Source organism: Hoplias malabaricus, chromosome 6 (genome assembly GCF_029633855.1).
Source record: "Hoplias malabaricus isolate fHopMal1 chromosome 6, fHopMal1.hap1, whole genome shotgun sequence".
In the NCBI taxonomy this organism is placed as follows: domain Eukaryota; kingdom Metazoa; phylum Chordata; class Actinopteri; order Characiformes; family Erythrinidae; genus Hoplias; species Hoplias malabaricus.
This window is the reverse complement of record NC_089805.1, coordinates 47829655-47851621: the sequence shown is the minus strand read 5'-3', so window position 1 is coordinate 47851621 and position 21967 is coordinate 47829655. Positions and strand designations below refer to the sequence as shown.

The window sequence follows — 21967 nt, the reverse complement described above, 5'->3', positions numbered from 1 at the left end:
CTCCTGACACGTAGGCTGTCCCAATTCTAGGTACCTCATTATGCTGTCTAGTAAGATATCTTAATTTGGCTGAATTTTAAGGCAGCATCAAACCCTTTCTTAGCTGCGAAGGCAATCCCAGAATGCAATGCAAGAGCAATTCCTGCACTCTTCTCCCAGAGCAAAAATAATTAAAATCACAATAAACACTGGAAGATTAGAATCCACTGCGCTGAAACGCTGAGGCGACACTAGCCACTGAGGTAAAAACAAACACTTAGTGCATGCAGTGGCAGGAACATGAGGACAGACGACCATTGTGTACTTAAACAGAGCCTACCTAGGCAGCTCACTAGGTTTTGGGACAGACCACATATATACAAGCGATCAACACCATATGATAAACAGAAACGGACAAGTTAACAGGGCTGAATGTTACTAATCATTAAGTTATTGCTAGTCTAAGGGTTGTTCTTATTTTTTGTTGTAATGTATTGGCTAAGAGAACTTCTGAAAACAGTCTTAATGTATGAACAAATGTTCTCTTCTCACCCTGCAGATTATCCTGGGACAGCAGCTCACTTTGCTGCTGGAGGGTTATGGGTTGACATTACTTCTCCATTATAGGACAAAACTGAGGTTTTCTATTGACTGATTTTCTTGAAAACGTTAGCACACTATTTTTCTTCCTTTACATACACATTCATAGTGAATGCAAGGTTACATGACAATCATTATTTTAGTTGATAAACGTGAATCTGTTAAAAAAGGAATAATCAATAGTGCACAAACCTGTATTACCATTATTAATCAAACTATCAACAGTTGATCTAATCTGTTTGAGCTCATTCAGAGGTCTTTAGGGAGTGTTGGTGAAATGTAACTGATCTTTTTTCTCTCGAACTAAAATATTCTCTCTGCATACTTTTGGATACAATTTCCCCAAGAATAGAACAAATGGATGCTTTTGCAGCGCTTTTTCTTGATGGAGCCCATTACGAATGCATTGACTAATAAATTTGGTCAGAAACTGGTGTACTTAAACACAGAAAAACTATAACCTAGTCATTTAATCTTTGAAAATCTAATAAAATCAAAATTTTCTTAAATTGTTATTTAACTAAATAGTGAAATATTTAATATGTCTAAATCATAATGTAAAGTGTGTGTGTATATATATATATATACATATATGATTTAAATTAAATTTGATTTAAAAAGAATACAACAGCTGGAGAAAATGTGGATCCAGGCCACATCCAGGAGAAACAGATCTGAAATGTCGATCTGCAGATCTGGGCCGGAGCTGGACCGGATCTGATCCAGATGAGGTGGCTGACCACGGATCATTTTCTTGATGGAGCCTAAACCTAAAGGTAGTCAACATTAACCTTAACAAGTAACTTAGCTAGCATACAGTTAGCATTAGCGTTATCTATACATAATACAGTAGTTTGCAGTGATGAAATGGTAATATTTTTGGATAAATGTGCAGTGTATAAATGCAAGAGTGACTACACTGATACCGCTGATGTCCATACTGGGAGGAAATCTAGAGAAAAGTTTATGATACTCAGTGAATATGTGTAAAAAGAATTTTTTTACAAGTGTCTGAGGGGGGACTCTACTGAATAAGATTAGTTTTTCTACAATTACGATCTGGCTACACGTTCAGCTTTAGTGCAGAAAAATAATAAGAATCCTAACAAGAACAATAGTGTTATACAATAGTGTTAGTGTTTGGACCTCTAATAACTACAGTCGACTCACCGATAACTTTTACATGAAGAGTGATGTCATCATACCAGGATGTGGATTTGTCCTGAATGAAACACTGGTAATCTCCTTCATCAGAAGATTCGACTGCTGAGAGTTTCAGTGAAGTGTTTCCTTTCTTCAGTTCTTCTTTAAACAGAGCTGTCCTCCTTCTGTACGACTCCTTCTGCTGACCATATATGTCTCTTTGATCTTCATACAGATGAACTAGTCTATCATCCTGAGGCAGATCTGTTCTGATCCACTCCACTGTCATATCCACTGCACTGATGTTGGGTTGGAGAGAACAGGGCAGAACCAGGTCTGTACTATATTCAGCCACTAGAGGAGCATCTGGTCCAAGTACTTTAAAGTGCACTGAAATGAAAAACCACAACATAATATTATAATATAATATTTGTGTACAAAATGTTAAACAGTTTTGCCTACATTATCCTTCCACGCTGTTCCAGTGTAGCACATGCCTACTGCAAAAAAACTGAATATATTCAGTATTTGGTTTAGTATTCCCAAATAATTAGTTCACTACAGGGCGGCACGGTGGCGCAGCAGGTAGGTGTCGCAGTCGCACAGCTCCAGGGGCCTGGAGGTTGTGGGTTCGATTCCTGCTCTGGGTGACTGTCTGTGAGGAGTGCGGTGTGTTCTCCCCATGTTCGCGTGGGTTTCCTCCGGGTGACTGTCTGTGAGGAGTGTGGTGTGTTTTCCCTGTGTCTGCGTGGGTTTGCTCCGGGTGACTGTCTGTGAGGAGTGTGGTGTGTTCTCCCCGTGTCTGTGTGGGTTTCTTCCAGGTGACTGTCTGTGAGGAGTGTGGTGTGTTCTCCCTGTGTCTGCGTGGGTTTCCTCCGGGTGCTCCGGTTTCCTCCCACAGTCCAAAAACACACGTTGGTAGGTGGATTGGCGACTCAAAAGTGTCCGTAGGTGTGAGTGAATGTGTGAGTGTGTCTGTGTTGCCCTGTGAAGGACTGGCGCTCCCTCCAGGGTGTATTCCTGCCTTGCGCCCAATGATTCCAGGTAGGCTCTGGACCCACCGTGACCCTGAAATTGATAAGCGGTTACAGATAATGGATGAATGAATGACTACTAATTGGCAGTGTTATTAGTAAAGCTGGCAAAAAGCTGTGTTATTATGTTAGTTGTACTTGGTAGTACAAACTTGGCGAGTCTGACTCGCGAGTAGACCTGTCGCGATTATTACATAATCACATGAGCTAACCATGATGATTTGCGCTGACTGTGCTCATATTATATTTTATTTTAATCCTAACAAACAGAATATCAATTATGTGTATTTCTAAACAAATGGTGCTATTAAACGGTGGCTGTAAAAAGTGCCAATAAAAGAAACCTGAGAAATCATCTGCATATCCAGCACCGCAGTTCGCTGAACTTGGGAAAACAACGGCATCAAGAGATTCTTCCCTTCCAGAGGCTATTGGGCGAGTATCTTCACACAACAAGTAAAAGTATATCAAATCTGATTTTGTGACCAAATGCATGCCTAAAGAACGATGCTTCGGGCGCTGACCATGTCCGTCTGTTTCATACAAAGCACTTTTGTTTTTTAAATGAAGGAATGGAACCGAACTGGTGTTTTACTGCAGCACTATATCAAAAAACCTCCCTTTATTCCAAATGAGTTCTATGTTAAAAACAGAGTATTAATTAAAGACTCTATAGAAAATTAAAACGTGTACTGATTTTTCTTTCACTCTAAGTGCAAATTTCCCGGGTCTCAACACGAGTCTCAAAAGAGAAGACGACGAGCACAGACATAATGAGTTTAATATTTCCAGGAGCAATATTTATATCGACATGAACAAAATCAAACTGAGATAGAACTACTCTTGTATGTTTTATTTAAAAAAAAAACACCTTTATACAAATTCCCACGTGTTTTATTTTCTCATAAATGATATAGGAACCTGGTTTCAGGAGTATCACAGGTTTTTCTTTTCCCAGTATTTTTTACAAAACGGAAATCCTTTGACCTGGCCATTTCCACTTCCTAAACACCTCAAATAAAAAAGAAATGCTTTGGACCATAATCCGGAAACTATTCTCAGCAGCCGGAGTGACGTAAAAGTCACATGAATTCCGACCTGGACTTTCAGACAGAATCGAATTTCCACAGATGGACATGGATTATATAAAAGTGGCTCAAATCTCATGTCAGATTCAATGTGATTTGTGTTGTTCACACAGCCACATGAACAAAACATCCATGTCACGTATGACTGGGCTTCTTTACCTGCTGTGTGAACATAACCTTAGTATTAATTGCCCAGAATATGCCAAGCCATTAAATAACAGATGTTTAAGACATAGTACATTTGATCTCATTTTCAAACATATTTTAGTTAAAAACAGGACAAGGGTCAAATATCTTTACATATTTTTATGAATAAACTGTTCAATACACTGACGTTCTTTACCATAATAGTGTGTGTACATTATTATGTTATCATTAAGCATATAGGCCTATTAAAATACTGGGGGTGTAAAAAAACAGACAATTAAATCGTCAATCGCAATTACTTATACAAATAATTAATTACAAATAATCGTCAGTTAAAATTTCATGATTGTGACAGCTCTACTCGCGAGTACAAACTCCTGAGGATGGGAGGACGCTGTATGGTCACTCTGTAATTGGAACGCCATCTCAGTGCTGGGAAAAAGCCATCGCACTGAGGTTGGTGTGAAATGCATTCTTTTTTGTTGCAGATTTTTAAACAGAACAGCACTTGGGCTGTAACTGATGATGTTTCCCAAGAATGTGAGAACACACAAGAATGCATTGAGAAACAGCTGTAGTTTCAGCCACAGACGCCCACTAGTTGACAGAGAGTCTGAAATCTTCAGTGCGTTAAGTTGGCCTTACTGTCAGGATTCTGTCAGATGCATTCTGATTGGCTCTCTGCCTCCTTCTGCACGTAATGCCAAAATAACAGAATTGAGATTGGTCTTGTTGCGTGTGATTTAAATTTCTTTTCCTGCAGTAGCAGGCGGTTCTTAGCCACGTTAATGTCGGCCTTACACCAAACGACTTTTATAGTGATTTCACTGTCACAGACAATTTTCCAATGTCAGCGTAAAAACACGTGAGTCTTCCTGGAGTTGCATCATGATCCTGTGGTCTCCATCGTTTGTTGTAAGGGGGGGGTCAGTAGAGCAGTTTTAAAGTTTCTTGTCTTGACGCTTCGATAAAATCAACTGTGTTTAAAATGATCTCAAGTCTTTAGTCTTGGCTCAGTCAAACAGTGACGTGGACATTGTAAATAATTAATAAAGACCACAAAGTACTGTATTTAATGCACGAAAACCGCTTGCATTTTGAGTTAATTTATGTTCATGTGAGGCTATTTATTTTTAAAGCGTGCAATCTACCAACGTCCCCACTGAGTCAATTCCTGACACAGGGTGCTCCTGACCAAGCAGCTGTAGTTGACGAGTTGGCAGTGAGAATGTGGAAGTGGTTCAGCTAGCCACTTGACACAGAGCTCCAACCCATGTTAAAAAAACAAGGTACTGTAGAGGTACATTACTGTCACAAATGTAGAGTAGTATGATGAATGTGCATTCATTTCTAATAAAAGAAATTTGACATTTTGGGACGTAATCTGCCGAAATTTATCAGCGACATCTTCTCACCCCCAACCCAGATTGGAATCTGAGATAACACCCAGAGAGGATTGTAAACCACACAAAAAATTCTACTCTAGAGAGGAATTTTTAGTGATGGCAGAGACACTCCAAGGATCAACGTATGCTCTCTGTAAAACCGCTTAATCAAGAACTTCTCAAACCATGGAATTAAACCTTAATTCTCATTGGTTTAAACAGTTTGACGTTGCATAAGTGATATGACTATAATCTTTTATATTGCAAAAGCATGATTCAGAAATCATGGATAATGAGTCAACAGGAATCTTCCCAAAGTCTTTCTCCTGTCAAGTGTCATAAATTTTATGTGATGTCACTACTAAGGGAGGTGCTAGTCTAAACAAACGTTCAATCAGACAAAAGAGATGCTCCAATTCTCAATCCCTAGGACCACTCAGGCCTTCAAGGCAGAACTCCTGAAACCTTGTTTAAAAACCAGTGGCACGAAAAACATAACTCTCTTGCAGACTCTCTCATTGCTGGCTCTTAAGCTCAGGCTCTCGCTCTTGAGCTCTTCAACATCCCAGTCCAGGCAGAACAAACCCATAACAGGGAAAGGAAATATAGAGAGAGGAGAAAAGAGGAGGGGTGGAATGAAGGAGAAATTTCGATTCACTCAAAGAGGAATCAGCTTCCAGTCAGGAATCTCGGCTAAGAGAGCCCAGAAATTACAACAGAAGTTTTATCTTCTTTTCTAGTAATCTTAGAAAGCTATAGTTTAAATCCAGCAAAGCTCAATGCCACGCCCAGAGCATGAAAGAGACTTCAGGCCTCTGAACCCTCAGGATGATCACCTTCTGAGGCAGTGTCTCTGGGTCAACGCCCAGGAAAGACCTTCATGGGTGTGTCTCGCACAAGGAAGCAGATCAGCGACAACAGAGAATCCCCACAGAGACCTTCAGAACGCCACCTGCTCCAATTGAGTGGCCGCCATGTCTAAGACCGGGTCTCTGACCAAAGCACAAAAGGAGAAGAGGAACGGCCACTGCTGCAATGCTACAAGGCCTGTGTCTGCAATGCTCCAGAAAGGTCCACGCTGCTTCAGGGATATGTAAGGTCATGTGGTTTAAATTCTTTCATAGCCCAGGAGAAACTATAGCCTTTTTAGAATTTAGGGTCATTATCATAGAGAAATTCCCTTATATTAATCTACCTACTCCCTCGTGTACCGCTGTAGCCCAATTCATTATATGAATGTATAATCAATATTCATTATTCGATATAACAATTAATAAACCAGCTGTGTGATTAAACCAGTCCATGGTTATTGGTTTGTGTGTGTTCACCTTTCTTGTACAGAATTATTACTTTTGGGTCAGATTCAATTTTGGAGCCAAGGACCTACAGAGGGTCAATGAGCATAATTCATTAATAATAATTAATTCTAGCTAATTCTGCTGTTATCTGTAAAGACATCCAACATCATGACCTACTTCTCCGAGCTGAGACTGGACCGGTAAAGACACTACATATTTAATGACTCTTCTAAATCAACACAACTTAAAAACCTACAATTAATATGAAATATGGCACAGTTATGTTCCCTGTGAAAACTAATTTAAAACAACAGCGATGCTCAGTACCCGCACACACAAACAGCGGTGTAAACACACACACACACACACACACACACACACAGCAGGTTAAACGACAGAAAGTTACTCAACCACCACAGTGCAGGAGCTCTTATATAAAACACATGAATATAGATACAGGAGGTCCTCGGGTTACGTCAGTCCAGAGTTACGATGTTTCGTGGTTACGACACATCTCCCATTTACTGTATAAAGTCTTGTTTCGACTTAAGTGTTTTTGCGTCGTAAACGTCGTAACGTGAACTGTGTGCGTGGCGCGGTGGAAGAATGCACGGTTACTGTTGTAGAAAACAATTTTATTACTTTGTGTTTGTTGACAAATATCCTTAAATGATGATTAGTTAAATTAGCATTTATAACTACATACTCATTGTGTGAAATCCTGTACCCTATATGTATTTATATGAATGACTAACCAGCATTTACATTATGAATTACTTACACATGTAGTTAAACATTTTTGCTTGATTTTGCACTACTAACTCATATGATAATTACTCCTAAAGACATATTATAAGCTAACTTCACTATATGGCATGATAACTTGATATTTACACATTTTTAATTCTTAACGTCTAACCTTGAACAGATGTGCACTCCAGGATTGTAACACACTGACATCATAGTGTTGGGCACGGAGGCGCTGATCTGTAGCTTCTGTTTGTGGCCTTGAAGTGTATTTCTAACTCCCTAAATTTTAGTCTCTAGGGAAAAAGTGCTGAGAAGAGAGGCCCATTGTCAGCCTGACCAGATAATGAATGTCTTCAGGGTCACAACAGGCACCTGAATATTGCATGTGAAGAGCTGAGTACTAACACGTGAAATTATGCATATTAATATACGCTAATCAGCCAGAAACGCCTCACCACCAGGCTATACGTCATATGGGGTATAACTGTTGGAGTCAGATCATGTGAGCTTCAGAGCTTCACTTGGGAGGGGTATCACACTGTTCTCAATGTGTTAGTTCTCCTGGATCCAGTATTTTGGTAAATAAATACTTTGATTTGCTTTGAACTTCACTCGACTGGTGTCTGCGACTCTCTCGTGACGGACACGCCTCCCCCGAAGAGGGAGGGTATATTTTTGGACCTTTTTGTTATTTTCTCATGAGTTGGTAAATTTTAAATACTTTGAGAACGGTCCAAAGAAACATTTTTATCTTCAAATTGGTGACCCCGACGTGCGGGAGGTCCAGACGGCGGACGACTCCGGACTCCTTTCCACTCGTGGCCGCAACATACTGAGGTGGGTGTGCAGACCCTGTTTTATTCAAATTCTGCATATTGGACTTTTTAAATTGGAGTGGTACGGAGCCCCGATGGCGGTCCGGAGTGGGGTATTGAGCAAATCAATTTATTTTAAATATGTTTTTATAATTTTTTATCAGTTTATACATTTGGGGTTGCTTGTTTGAAAAAATTAATTATGGAATTTAAAATATAATAGATGGATGTTGGTTCCCATCTTTGGAACTGGGAGCTGGCGTGCCCCCCTCGGACCTGACGAGGTGTCGAGATAATGGCCCGGTCGGAGTGGTCCGTCCGTGGGTTTGGTTCACCCTAAAGTATAATCTTGATGCGGATGCTGTTCCCGCAATTTGGTGGATGCTGTTCCCACCAGGGGTTGGTTATGTATTTTAATGATACTTGATTGTGTATTTTGTGTTTTATCTGTTTTAAGAGGCTGTGCCATTCTTAGAGGCTGTTAGCATGACTGTTGTGTATGTTTTTGCTCGCTAGAGGGCGATAGAGGAGTGTCTTGATGTGTATGTGTATCTCACCCCTCCCTTTTTCCATCTCATAACTTTGTCCCTTAGTCTGTAACTATGTGTGTGTGTCAGCTGAAATAATTTTTTTTGGGGAGAAAAAGGAGAAAGTAGGGGACTGATCAACCCCTTTTCTTCTGCGGTTGCTTGTGTGTGGGGAGAACTAGTTTCTCCATGTGCTGTAAAAAGCCATGAATTTTTTGTGGGTGTGTTTAGAGAAAAGTGGGGAAAGGACACCTCTGCCTAGAGAGTGTCAGAGAGAGTGTGTTTAAAGAAAAAGTGGAAATGTGATAAAGAATGAGAGATTTAGAAATTAATAGGGAAAGAAATTTGTAATGGTAAAAATTATGAGCTTCGTTCGAGGACAGTTATTTAAAGAATATGAACCTCAATAAAATGAGGGGTTTGTTTATTTATGACAATGAGCCTGAACGGAAGACGTTTTTAAAGTAAAAATATATAAAGTAAATTAAATGAGCTTTCTGGGAGACTATACATTACGAAAATATAGACAATGAGCTCCAGAAAGACGTTTTTAGAGGTTGAGAAAAGGAGAAAGGAGAGCAAGGTGTAAAGCTGAGGTATTAATAGGGTACATTGGGGAAACTGTAAGGTTTAAACATGGGAATTAAAGGGAAAATTGTTACTTGAACACTTGCTCTAATTTTGAATCTGGTTTCTTTGTTATTGGGGTTAATTTAGACTTGTAATGGATAAAAATATATTTGGTATTTTGTTTACTGCGTATTGTCCTAAGAATCTTATTTTTCTGGTTCAGTTTGCATTTTTTTTTTTTTGACTGTGGTAGTTGGTGTTAAAAATTTATTTTCTGCCTTGGTTTGAATTTTTCGTTCATCATAACATATTTTGTAACTTGCTATTTCTGTAGTTCTCAAAATTTTGTTTTCACTTTTTATAATATAACTTGTTATTTGACTGGTTATTGATGGTGTGCTGATGATGTTTGTTTTGTTCGGTTGGGAATTGATAATCTACATAATAGGCGCGATGGTGGCTTGTTGACTGATAAGTGTGTTCGGTTTTCTAAACTATAGTCTTTGGTTTTTTCTGTTTATTACAAATTCTATTTCATTTATTGGTGTGTTATTTGCGTCTGACTAAAGAGCTTTTTCGGTTCGTGGGTCGGTTTGATAATTAATGTACATTAGGCTTGGCTTGCTTTTAATTAAATACTGTGTTTGAACACACGCACTACGTTTCTTATCAGCCTGTGAAATTCTTCACAGGGCTGAGGTGGTCCTGCTTTTCTTGGCTGAGCTTGAAAACTTGACTTTAAAACTTTTCTTTTCTTTTTTATATAAACTGAGCCGGAAAGCGCTAAGTGTTGCGTGGGCGCTCTGTGGGGGAGACCCTGGGAAACTGTTCTGTTCACTCTGAATTGTGGTGAAACCTTGTGGTGTTAACTGATCCGCGTTTGAGAGTGAAATAGAACGAAGACCCATTCAGGTGAGATCCATATTTGATCAGCACCTTACAGACAACATGACAACTTTTAGGGATTTGCATAATGAATTAAACGCCATTTACGGCATGGGGAATTGGGAATGGAAACCGTTTGTTCAGCAAATTGAAATAATAACTGAGGGATTGAAAAAGCGGGATATTGTGCACAAAAGTGTGCTCCAGAGATTTGAAACGTGGGTTAAAACACACACAGGGGATACTGTATCTTTGATAACCTGCATTAATCAGTTGAAAAGAGAAAAGGAGGAAATATTAAGTCAGGCTGTAGCAGAGGTTAGTAAGGCTAGCATTTTCCAAAGAGCTAAGGCAAAGAAAAGTTTAAAAACAGCTAAAACGGACCTTGTGGAGCTTCAAACTATTAAAATGGTCTTCCTGAGCATGACAACACAGCTTGTTACATTGAAAACATCAGGTCACTCACAGCCGACGGCAGCTTCACCTACTGCCGAGAACGCGGAAGTGGAAAGTGAGTATACAAAACACAAGGGGGAGGGGCCTACTGCCCCGCCTCCGCCATACAACTTAGGCCACGTCCCACCAGCTGACATCATCCTGCCTGTCTTCAGTGTAGACTCGGGCACAGTGAGTTTACAGATAGACACAGAAGGGAGGGGCTTTGCTTCTCAGCAGGCAGCACACAGAGACACACACACACACACACAAACGCACACACAGAAGATCCATTTGAATTACGGAGGCCACGAGAGTCAATTTTAATTGCACACACAAATATTAACACCGACTGTTCTGACATTATAGATACCACGGGAAATTATGTAGAACAGGATAAACCGCGCCTTCACCATAAACAAACACTGAAAAACACCATTTAAGAACCAAATGCCACAAAAAACTAAACAAAACATTAGGATTAAAGCAGATTTAAAGGGCCATGTCACAACTGTTGATGACTCTGACCATGATGACGGACATATAGCAGATGATGAGGACAGTGCAAACGGACGATGTGGTGATAGACGGATGACTGATTTGAACAATACATTGCGTACCGTGGAAAACCTCATATTAGAAGAAAAGAGACAATTGGAATTAAAACAACAGACTTTAGAATGCGACATGCACACCTCAGACAGAACGGACATTTTGAGACGAAGCACCAGACCCCGACACCCGCCTGACAGGTATAGGACTGACACTAACGTCGGCACTATGCTTCCATTAGTGGCCACTAGTACAGGAACATATAAATATGTACCATTAAAAATTAGATAATAAAGACAAGGAGACAGTTAAGTTACAAAGGGACCTACTAACTGTTCAACTAGCAGAAGCCAGGAAATCTATTAATGACAATAAAAAGCAAACAAGGTCTGACACCATGATGCCTATGACTGCAGTACCACAACCAAATATGCAACCACCACAAACATACATGAACACAAACATATATGCCAACCCAAACAGGGCCACCACAAAACCCACCGTATAATTATGGACTAATTTCATATTTCCCATATCAGCCCTACTCAGGGGGCAGGTGGCGGGGTAATGGTGGGTGGAGGGGCAGGGTCCACCACCAGACAGGGGCGTGCCTAAGATGTGGAGCCATGGGCCACTGGGCAGCACAATGGAGGGCACCACTCTTTACTGATACCAGCTATCCACACCAGGTACTACACCCACAGGCGGCACCAAAACCGGAGCCATCACATCTTCCTGCTGGCCAATACAGCATGGAGCCATGGGGTGGACATTGACGAGGCCAAGAGGAGCACCACCACCTAATTGCACCACAAGCACCATTGAACATTTGTGGTAGAGACTTGTTGATGAAAATGGGAGTCACTATTTAATGCCAACCAGATGGGATCACACTTACGTGGTTGGACGGACACAAAACTGTGGCGGTGGTGGGGTACACTGATGGTATGTACCTGATGAGACCTCAGCAGGATGAGTCGGTAGACATTTACTGGGGTTTAGTGACTGGACAGACGGACCCGTCACCACGACTCATTGACTTGTTCCAACAGTGGTCGCCTTGGATTACAGCCATGGCACCCTACGTCCCTCCGCCCGACCCATTCCATGTCACCCTGTTCTCTGATGTAGGGGGAGATTTAACTTACTATGAAGCTTTTCAAACAGAATTAGAGGGCACACAGTGGTCGGTTGATACCACAGGGATTTATGTGGGTCCTGAAGGGGTGGCATCTCCTGTCTCACTAACACCACAACAACGTAATTGGTACAAACTGTCTGACACGGCGGCACCACACATTTCACTAGCTCTCCATCCGGGACACGAGGCCAAGCAGTTGGGCCCTATGGTAAAAAGAGCAAATGAGGCCACGGATTGGGTCCGGACCCAGCTGCCTGGCGTCATGTTTTCACAGTCAACACAGACATATCACATCATTGATAACTCACCTATTCAGGTCACATTGCACCATCAATTGCTGCCTAGACACCATGGTTGTGAGGACTCTGATCATCAACAGACGGAGGCATTATTGGCATCACTGCCTGACACATTGTGGTCCATAGGACCAGATGATGTAGGATACACTAATCAGACACCCGTCTCTTTTTGTATGAATATTACACAACCAATTTGGATTCCCCAATATAACCACAAAACCAGAGACTGTGTAAGACATGTTAGCATTTTTAGGACTGACTGGTTACAGCAGACAATAGATTCTTGACTTTGTCAAACGTACACAACCTTTTAGAGACATGGTGAAATCTCTAGGGATGAGAAATTTGTCTGGTAAGCTCAATTGGACGGTGGAGTCTGAACAGGCGTTATAGATGTTAAACAAACCTTATCTGCTGCAGTTGACTTAGCCAGACCTGACTATTCACTACCTTTTTTACATGGATGTTTCTGAAACAGACACTTTGATTAATGGTGTACTGTTTCAGAAAAAGGGGGAACGCAGAACTGCTAGCAGTAATTTCAGCATTAGAAGTGGCACACGTAGGAAGACAACAAACACTGGAAAATCTAAAACAATGGTGGCACCCATACATGTCAGCATTAGTGGTTGATTACATCACTAAATGTCAGATTTGTAACACACAGAACGTAGCAAAAGAATTTAAATTAGCTCCAGGAAGGTTTCCATTGCCAGATTCTCATGGACATGAGATTCAAATGGATTACACAGATATGATTGACCCCATTAGGAGATATAGATATCTCCTGGTCGTTGTAGATCGATTCTCGGGGTGGGTAGAGGCACTCCCCACTCTGAGGGAAGATGCAAAATCAGTCTGTAAGATTCTGATTAATTGTGGGATTCCGAACCACGGGTTTCCTAGGAAACTTTTCTCAGATAACGGGAGTCATTTCACGAGCAAAACACTGCAGTGGGTGGAGCAGTCGTTGGGGCTGCGTCATAGCTATGGTTGTGTGTATCATCCTGCCTCACAAGGTCAGGTGGAGAGGATGAATCAAAATTTGAAATCAAAATTAGCTAAGATTACACTGACCACGGGCATGAATTGGCTTGATGCCCTACCAATTGCCCTGATCAGTATTCGAAGCTCTATTAATAGAAGCACAGGCTTCTGCCCATTTGAACTGGTCAGAGGCGTAGCATTCCCAGGCCCAAAAACAAGACTGAGTCCAGATGTGGGCTCGCCTGGGACAAACACAGATGAGTATCGTCAACTGTTTTTGAAACTAAAATCAGTGTGTGAGGAACTATCTGTGCAGGTACGGAGAAACAGAGGAGGAGACGAGGAGCATGAGATACCTCCCGAGGTGGCCGTCACTTCATGGGTGTATCTGAGAGCCATTAAGCGAAAGTGGTCAGAGCCTCGCTGGACAGGCCCATTCCGGGTGACAGAGAGAACCAGCCACGCGGTACGACTCCAGGGTAAAGGCAGCTCATGGTACCACCTGTCTCAGTGCAAGCCAGCACTGCCACCCGAGGAGCACCAGACGGACAAGCAAGCATCTAATTAGCAACAAGTGCCAGCTGGACAATCTGCAAACGACAGGTGTCACCGGAGAGCTGTCTGAAGCTCTTGAAGATCTAGAACAATAAAACATTTTTTCTTACAGGTTGCCTTGGACTGCATAAAAAAAAACGCACATTGTAATTTTTAACACTTACAAATATAGGGCTATAGACTCTTACTTAATAATTAGGGGGAGAACACATTATTATTTTCCTTACAGGTTGTCGTGGATTCTTCTTCTTTACAGGTTGCTTGGACTCTTAATTTTTTTTTTCTTTTCTCTGCAGGTTGAACTTTCTAAACGAAATTGTAAAAGAAATATATATACACCCTGTAACTTTAACACTTACACATATAGAGTTATAGGTAATACTTTACTAAGTAGGAGGAAACTTAGTGGGGAAACACATTGATTGTTTAATGATGGCTTGGTATGGAAAAAGGGGGTGGGACAGGACAAAATACAGACACCATTACCAACCAGTACTTCCTCCTGATATTCCGATATGGCTCCGGGTAACCATAACCATTATCCTATTGGGTATAATGATAATAAAACTGGCCATTGTCTCAACGCAGGAACAATTAACAACGATAGAGGGAACAGTTGTCAATACTTCAGCGATCGTACGCCCGGCAAACGCGACAATTAGAGACCCGACCTCACAGCTAAACAGAACCAAACGATCAACCATCTCTCAGCCTAAATCAAAATGCATCAGACGCTGGGGAGGTATCGAATTAGACTATTATTGGGGTGAGACAACCGCATGGACAGTGAACTTATGTGAAGTGGTTAATTGTGGCAAAAATCAGCAGGGGTATAAGGGGGAGCCGGTGTATTTGTGTTGGTCTCGTGATGACAATATTAAATGTAATCATAACACCGACCAAGCAGCTTATAAGGCTAGACCCTGTAACAAGTGGGAAGATGTGATGAGGTCAACACATGTTAATTGGAATCCGAGAAATGGGAAAAACTTAACATACAGAGGGATAATGGTCCAATATCCAATTTAATAACTATTCCATTGGAGTGGCAAGCCGACCCTAATGGGGAAAAGTCTTCAGCATTTTTCATAGGGGTCGGGGTAGATGTAAGTGGTAATGACCCTGTGGGATGGATTAAGGTCAGAATTAAAAATAGACCAACAGCCGACACCGTTGAGGACACAAAAAACATGACAGACAACAGTGAGGGGGATCGGTCTATATTGGGAACAGATTATTCTACATGGACAACCGAACAAATCGTAAAATTAAGCACAGGGTTTGAAGGGAGTAACTTATGGATCAAATGGATAAATGCGCAAGCCAGAGAAGCTAACATGGACGGGTGCATAGCATGTGCGGCAGCCAGACCAACATTGTTTTTAGGTCCAGCCCCATTATTTCCGAGGGAAGACCCAATAGGGTTTAAGTGTATGATTAACTTAACACGTATGGCCAATCCCGCTAATTGTACTGCCTTGGTGAACATTTTTCCAGTCATAGCAAACAACACCGGCTCAGGGCCATTCAAGATTCCTGAATCAGGTAACTTCACTTGCTTTAACCATACAGCAGGTGACGAGACACGGAGTGCAAAACACTTAGGTAACATAAATCCTAAATGGTGCCACACTATATTCAATCATGACTCCGGTAACTCTATAGGGCCATGGGCTAGAGCAGGACTGTATTATTATTGCGGAGGGTTAAATCTATTGCTAAGACTACCCACAGATAGTCACGGCCTCTGTGCTATGGTCAGACTAATTTCCCCAATCACTATGTATGGCGTGCACAAACCCACTCTTAATCACAATAGGCCTAGACGATCAGGTGACTATGACTTTGACTTAACTAAGAACACGCCCACTTATTTAGACGCAATAGGAATTCCCCGCGGAGTGCCAGACGAACATAAACTGGTAGATCAGATAGCGGCCGGATGGGAAAGTATTTTCATTTGGATCACACCAAACAAGAACATTGATAGAATTAATTACGTAAATTACCAAGTAATGAGGCTGGCTAACATCACTGGAGGAGCAGTAACTGGGTTATCAGAGCAACTATCTGCAACTTCACTAATGACCATACAGAATCGTATAGCTTTAGATATGGTACTCGCTAATCAGGGTGGTGTTTGCCATATGTTCGGAGATGTATGCTGTACTGTAATTCCAAATAATACGGCCCCAGATGGAAAGGTGACTAAAGCCTTAATAGCCCTAAAATCCCTGTCTAGAGAGATGGCAGAAAACACGGGAGTAGACAATCCAATCACTAAGTGGCTAGAGAAAACTTTCGGACAATGGAAAGGCGTGTTCATATCTATGGCTTCAGCCGTAGCGGTATTCGCCGCTATTCTAGTCACGTGCGGATGCTGCTGTGTGCCCTGTATTAGGTCCCTGATAGAAAGAACAATAACACGCATGATGGAGGGCAAAGAATCTACACCACCATATATGTTACCCATATTGGAGTGTGAGGAAGAGCAGGAGGAACTACTGTTGTAAAACAATTAGTCTGGGAGATAACAAACAGGGGAAATAATGTCATTTCCTCCTGTTGACATGGTTAAAAAATTTTTGGCCGCCTGGGGGCAGAAGGGGCTAGTGAGAGAATTTTTCCTGTCAAAAAATTGGTTGGTTGGCTGCCCGACAGGTTTTCGCTCTCACAGGTTAAACACATGTCAAAAACATGTTTGGAGGATTTAGAGTGTGATGACGTGTCTTGGGGACACGTCATAAGGGGGAATTGTTGTAGAAAACAATTTTATTACTTTGTGTTTGTTGACAAATATCCTTAAATGATGATTAGTTAAATTAGCATTTATAACTACATACTCATTGTGTGAAATCCTGTACCCTATATGTATTTATATGAATGACTAACCAGCATTTACATTATGAATTACTTACACATGTAGTTAAACATTTTTGCTTGATTCTGCACTAATAACTCATATGATAATTACTCCTAAAGACATATTATAAGCTAACTTCACTATATGGCATGATAACTTCATATTTACACATTTTTAATTCTTAATGTCTAACCTTGAACAGATGTGCACTCCAGGATTGTAACACACTGACACCATAGTGTTGGTCACAGAGGCGCTGATCTGTAGCTTCTGTTTGTGGCCTTGAAGTGTATATTTCGGACTCCCTAAATTTTAGTCTCTTGGGAAAAAGTGCTGAGAAGAGAGGCCCATGGTCAGCCTGACCAGATAAAGAATGTCTTCAGGGTCACAACAGGCACCTGAATATTGCACGTGAAGAGCTGAGTACTAACACGTGAAATTATGCATATTAATATACGCTAATCAGCCAGAAACGCCTCACCACCAGGCTATACGTCATTTGGGGTATAACTGTTGGAGTCAGATCATGTGAGCTTCAGAGCTTCACTTGGGAGGGGTATCACACTGTTCTCAATGTGTAAGTTCTCCTGGATCCAGTATTTTGTTAAATAAATACTTTGATTTGCTTTGAACTTCACTCGACTGGTGTCTGCGACTCTCTCGTGACGGACACGCCTCCCCCGAAGAGGGAGGGTGTATTTTTGGACCTTTTTGTTATTTTCTCATGAGTTGGTAAATTTTAAATACTTTGAGAACGGTCCAAAGAAACATTTTTTATCTTCATTACGCGGCTCGGGACCGAGGAGGATAGGTGTGAGGATAGGATAAGTGCTTACAGTATGTTATTTACGTACAGTTTGTACGTATGTTCCAACTTACACCGAAAATCGACGCGACGTAGGAACAGATCAACTTCGTAAGTCGAGGACCCCCTGTACAGACTTATTCAGCATCTGAATTTATTACTGAAACACAATGATAAACGATTACAAGCACATCTCCCTTCCTCGCTCCCAGAGCTGCTTTATTCCGCTCTCCAAAAGAAATCCGGTGCTGCGCTAATTAGCACCCCTCTAGAAATCATTCATGCAGAACCAGCATTCATCAACTTTCATTCATTGTCTGTAACCGCTTATCCAATTCAGGGCCGCGGTACTAATAAACTAAAAGTATAAAATTAAAATGTACAGAAATGTACAAATAACCTATGATAAAGAATTAGTTTAGCTTTAATCCAATGTGAAATTACAAAAATCTAAAATCTGTTAATAATATACATAGGTTTAACCATTTTATGGGATTCGTGTTTCACCATATCCCTTATAAACTCTCTCAGTCTCTCACACAGCACGAGTAAAACTATTCTTCTCCTAGTACACTTAAAGTAACTGGAGACCATTCCGTAACATGAATTACAGCTTTGAGGCAGAAGCAGCCAAATTAAACGTGTTTGTCTCAAACACAAGCCTTGTTCACCCCTGTCAGCCAATCACAGTCCCACACGGGGGGACTACTTACAGTTCTGCAAGGATTTCCACAGCATGCTTTGAACTACCCCTGTAATACAAGTGAGTTTTATTTAAAATAGTTCATATTTTGAAGGGATCAGGGTTTTTAAAATTGCTAACAAGTGTTTACCAATATTCAAGATACTTTTTAACCAAATAACCAAATACTTCATTTGAACAGTTGATGGCATTAGAGAGACAGCAATACTTTACTTCCCATGTGTCCATTCTACCAGCAAACAACAAACGTTATGACATCCACTGGTTTTTACAATTTACACTTTTACAAGTCTTTTTTACTGGAAACCACTACATTTTTGCTTGAATGTCAAACGTGCATTTTTGGTAACATATTCTCCAGTGAATGATTAATTTTTACTGTATGGTAGACAACAAAGAGTTCATGACAGACTGCAGTAAGGTGTTTATATGCAGTAGGGTCATGACATTGAAGAGATCAACAAAATATCCAACATACATGGCCCCTGGTCCCAAATGTGTAAATATGGCGTACACAAATACAGTTTCTCTGTCCATGTCTCCCACGTGCTTTCTGTTTAGGTTTTGGCCAAGTGCTTGTCCTAGCCACGCCTCCTTCCTAATGTGACTGCTCCAGGTGTTGTTCATTAGTATGAGTTTAAAAGCCTGGTCCTTAGCGTCTGTGTTTGTCAGTCATTCGTGGTGTTTCTCTCGTCATGTTTTTATGCTGGTTTTCCCTCAGTCTCTTGTTCTGCTCCCTTTGTTTGTCTCTCATTTCTCAGGTTTTCCTTTGCATTAGTCTTTGTCTTTGTTAGTGTTATCTAGTGCTGGGCGATAAAACGATATTGATTTGTTTCGTGATTAATTTTTGCTTGATAATGATGATAAGCTTTGGGTAATAGAGCTCCATAAACCTTCATTTATATTCCTGGTTAGCCCTGCTAATAAGCCATGCTATTATTGTAAATGAATGCAGGAGACTGCATTAAATTCAGTGTAAACAAGACTATAGGTTTAGTTAAAGTGCTTCAGTATATATATAATATGATATAGTCTCCTGTTTACTCTGCTTTGGGGTGTATTTTGTCTGGTATGGTGACCCCCAGTCACAGGGAGAACCTTGACTGTCCTCGCACAAGTTGGGGTTTTCTTCAATCAAAGTGTATTTTCGTTTGGGAAATGTTTTCCCGTTTTTGCGAGAGCACTATTCTTTGCCTGACGTGGTTTCTCCTCACACTAAATTATTTTCTCTCAAATTTTAATTGGATCTGAAGCCATAGATCAGGCTGGAGAAGCGGTTACATACAATTAATGAATGAAAATGCGAAACTGAAAACGTTCTGGCTTTCCCACCGTTACAGCACTGTTCTAAGCCTCTAATGGGTTTACAGTTCAGCAGTTGGACGTGTTTATTTTATTTATGAATTTATTATTTTAAACTCTTCTTAATCGATCTTTTTACTCTTTCTGCTTCTTTAAACACTTGAGGTGGTAATGCCTTAAGAATGTTTTCATGACACAAGACATACACATTAATTTATTGTGGTAAGAATATGTTTTTGTTCCAGTAAAATATTTCTTTGTGAATTTGAGTAATGTGCATTATTTATAATCTATATTTTTACTACGATGTCCTTTTTCACAGTGTGCAAAATGTTAATATTGTGATAAATATCGAGATTGATCAATATAGAAAACTTATCATGATAATATTTTTGTCCATATCGCCCAGGCAACATATTTAAACGACAGTGTTTGCTAAAAGTTTGAATGCTGACAATATCCAAGTCTACATCAGCGTTTCTTCCCTCGCTGCCTCTGCCCAGGTTTTGAGCACATACTTTGTGGAGTTAAACATCTGGTTGCAGAACAACTTCCTCAAACTGAATGGAGACAAGACAAGTTCTATTAGTTGGAACAAAGACATCACTTTCCCCTGTATCAGATTTCTCTGTTTATATTGATGGTGTTGATATTAAACCAGCCCGTTGCGTTAAGAACCTTGGCTGCCTCCTAGATTTGAGTCTCACCCTTGACTCTCATGTTAATCTAGTCACTAAAACTGTGTTTTATCATCTGCTGAATATTGCACGCTTACGTCCCATTAGTGACAGTGATGCTAAAATGTCGGTGAATGCTCTGAGTTTCTCTCGTATTGATTACTGCAACTCACTGTTCTATGGACTTCCAGTCGAACTGTAACAGTTATTCCCCATTGAATACACAATAAAATTAACTATGCACACATTTCTGAAAACTTGAAGTTCATGTATCAACAACATGACTCTAAACTGCTGAGCTCCAAGCACAATTCCATTTGTTTTCACTGAAATATCACACTATATTACAGTTTTACAACTCTCTAAATGCACTCTGCATAATTTAGGAAGCTTTGGTCACCTGCAAACACTGGCCTTCAACATTCATCTTCCTGATTCCCATTTGGTCTCACTCATGTTGTACCTGTAAAAATGTGTATATCTGATGCTCTGTAAGAGATAAGCATATAATAACTGTGTATAGTGAAAGGTATCAGGTTTGAGGAGAGAGAACGTGGTACTGAGTGCTGTGTTTCATTTTGCCAGAGATTTGTGGCTTTTTGACAAAGTAGTAAACTCTTTTGTGTTTGTGTTTAGAGTTTTGATAAATTGAGCCAAGTTTATGGAAATGTGTTTAAACGTTTGGGAAAAACTGTAAATCGTATACAATACATCCACAATTCCTCAGCTAGGGTTCTTGCTTCCACCAAGAGTACAGCACATATTACTCCTGTTCACCAGCAGCTGCACTGGCTTCCTGTTGAGTTTAGGATTAAATACAAAATCCTTCTTCTCACCTTTAAGGCTCTATATGGTCTGGCTCTTTCATATCTGTCTAAACTAATTTCTTTGTATTGTCCTTCCCACTGTCTCTGCTCCTCCAACTCTGGTCTCCTTACTGTCCCCTCAACTAAACTTTCTATGCTCTGTGACAGATCTTTCAGTGCTGCTGCCCATAAACTTTGGAACTCTCTTCCTCCTTCTCTTTGCAACATTATCTTCTTTCAAATCACTGCTAAAATGTTCTTTTATTCCTCATTTTACTCCCAGTACCTTAATCCTCAGAATTTTTATTTTTTTATTTATTTTTTTGGGTCCCTTTGTATGTAAAGCATCCTTGGATTTGGGAAATGAGCCAAATAAGTTGAACTTAGAGTAATAATATTATTAGAGCCTGGGGCGTGTTTGTAATCAAATAAATGATGTTGACTACAGAATAAAAGCTATATATCACATAATACAAACTGGACCATGTTATTACAACCATAAACTGCCCCTTTTGTTGTCCTCCAGCCATTTCAATCACACAACAACCGACAGAAAAACACTTATTACAAGAATTGATGTCCAACACTAAAAACTGAGCTAATCAGGCTAAAGTTAGCAGG

The 21967-nt window shown here is 40.5% G+C and overlaps 1 protein-coding gene across 10 annotated transcripts in view; it reads right to left on the bottom strand.

Annotated features, from left to right (window-relative positions):
• Positions 1 to 21967, bottom strand: part of LOC136699108 (uncharacterized) — a 92083-nt gene that overhangs the window by 29530 nt on the left and 40586 nt on the right. For all 10 annotated transcript variants that reach the window (XM_066673559.1, XM_066673560.1, XM_066673561.1 and 7 more), the window contains one exon: positions 1750 to 2112. In XM_066673559.1, coding sequence (XP_066529656.1) covers positions 1750 to 2112 — 363 coding nt within the window. The remainder of the gene's footprint in view (positions 1 to 1749; positions 2113 to 21967) is intronic.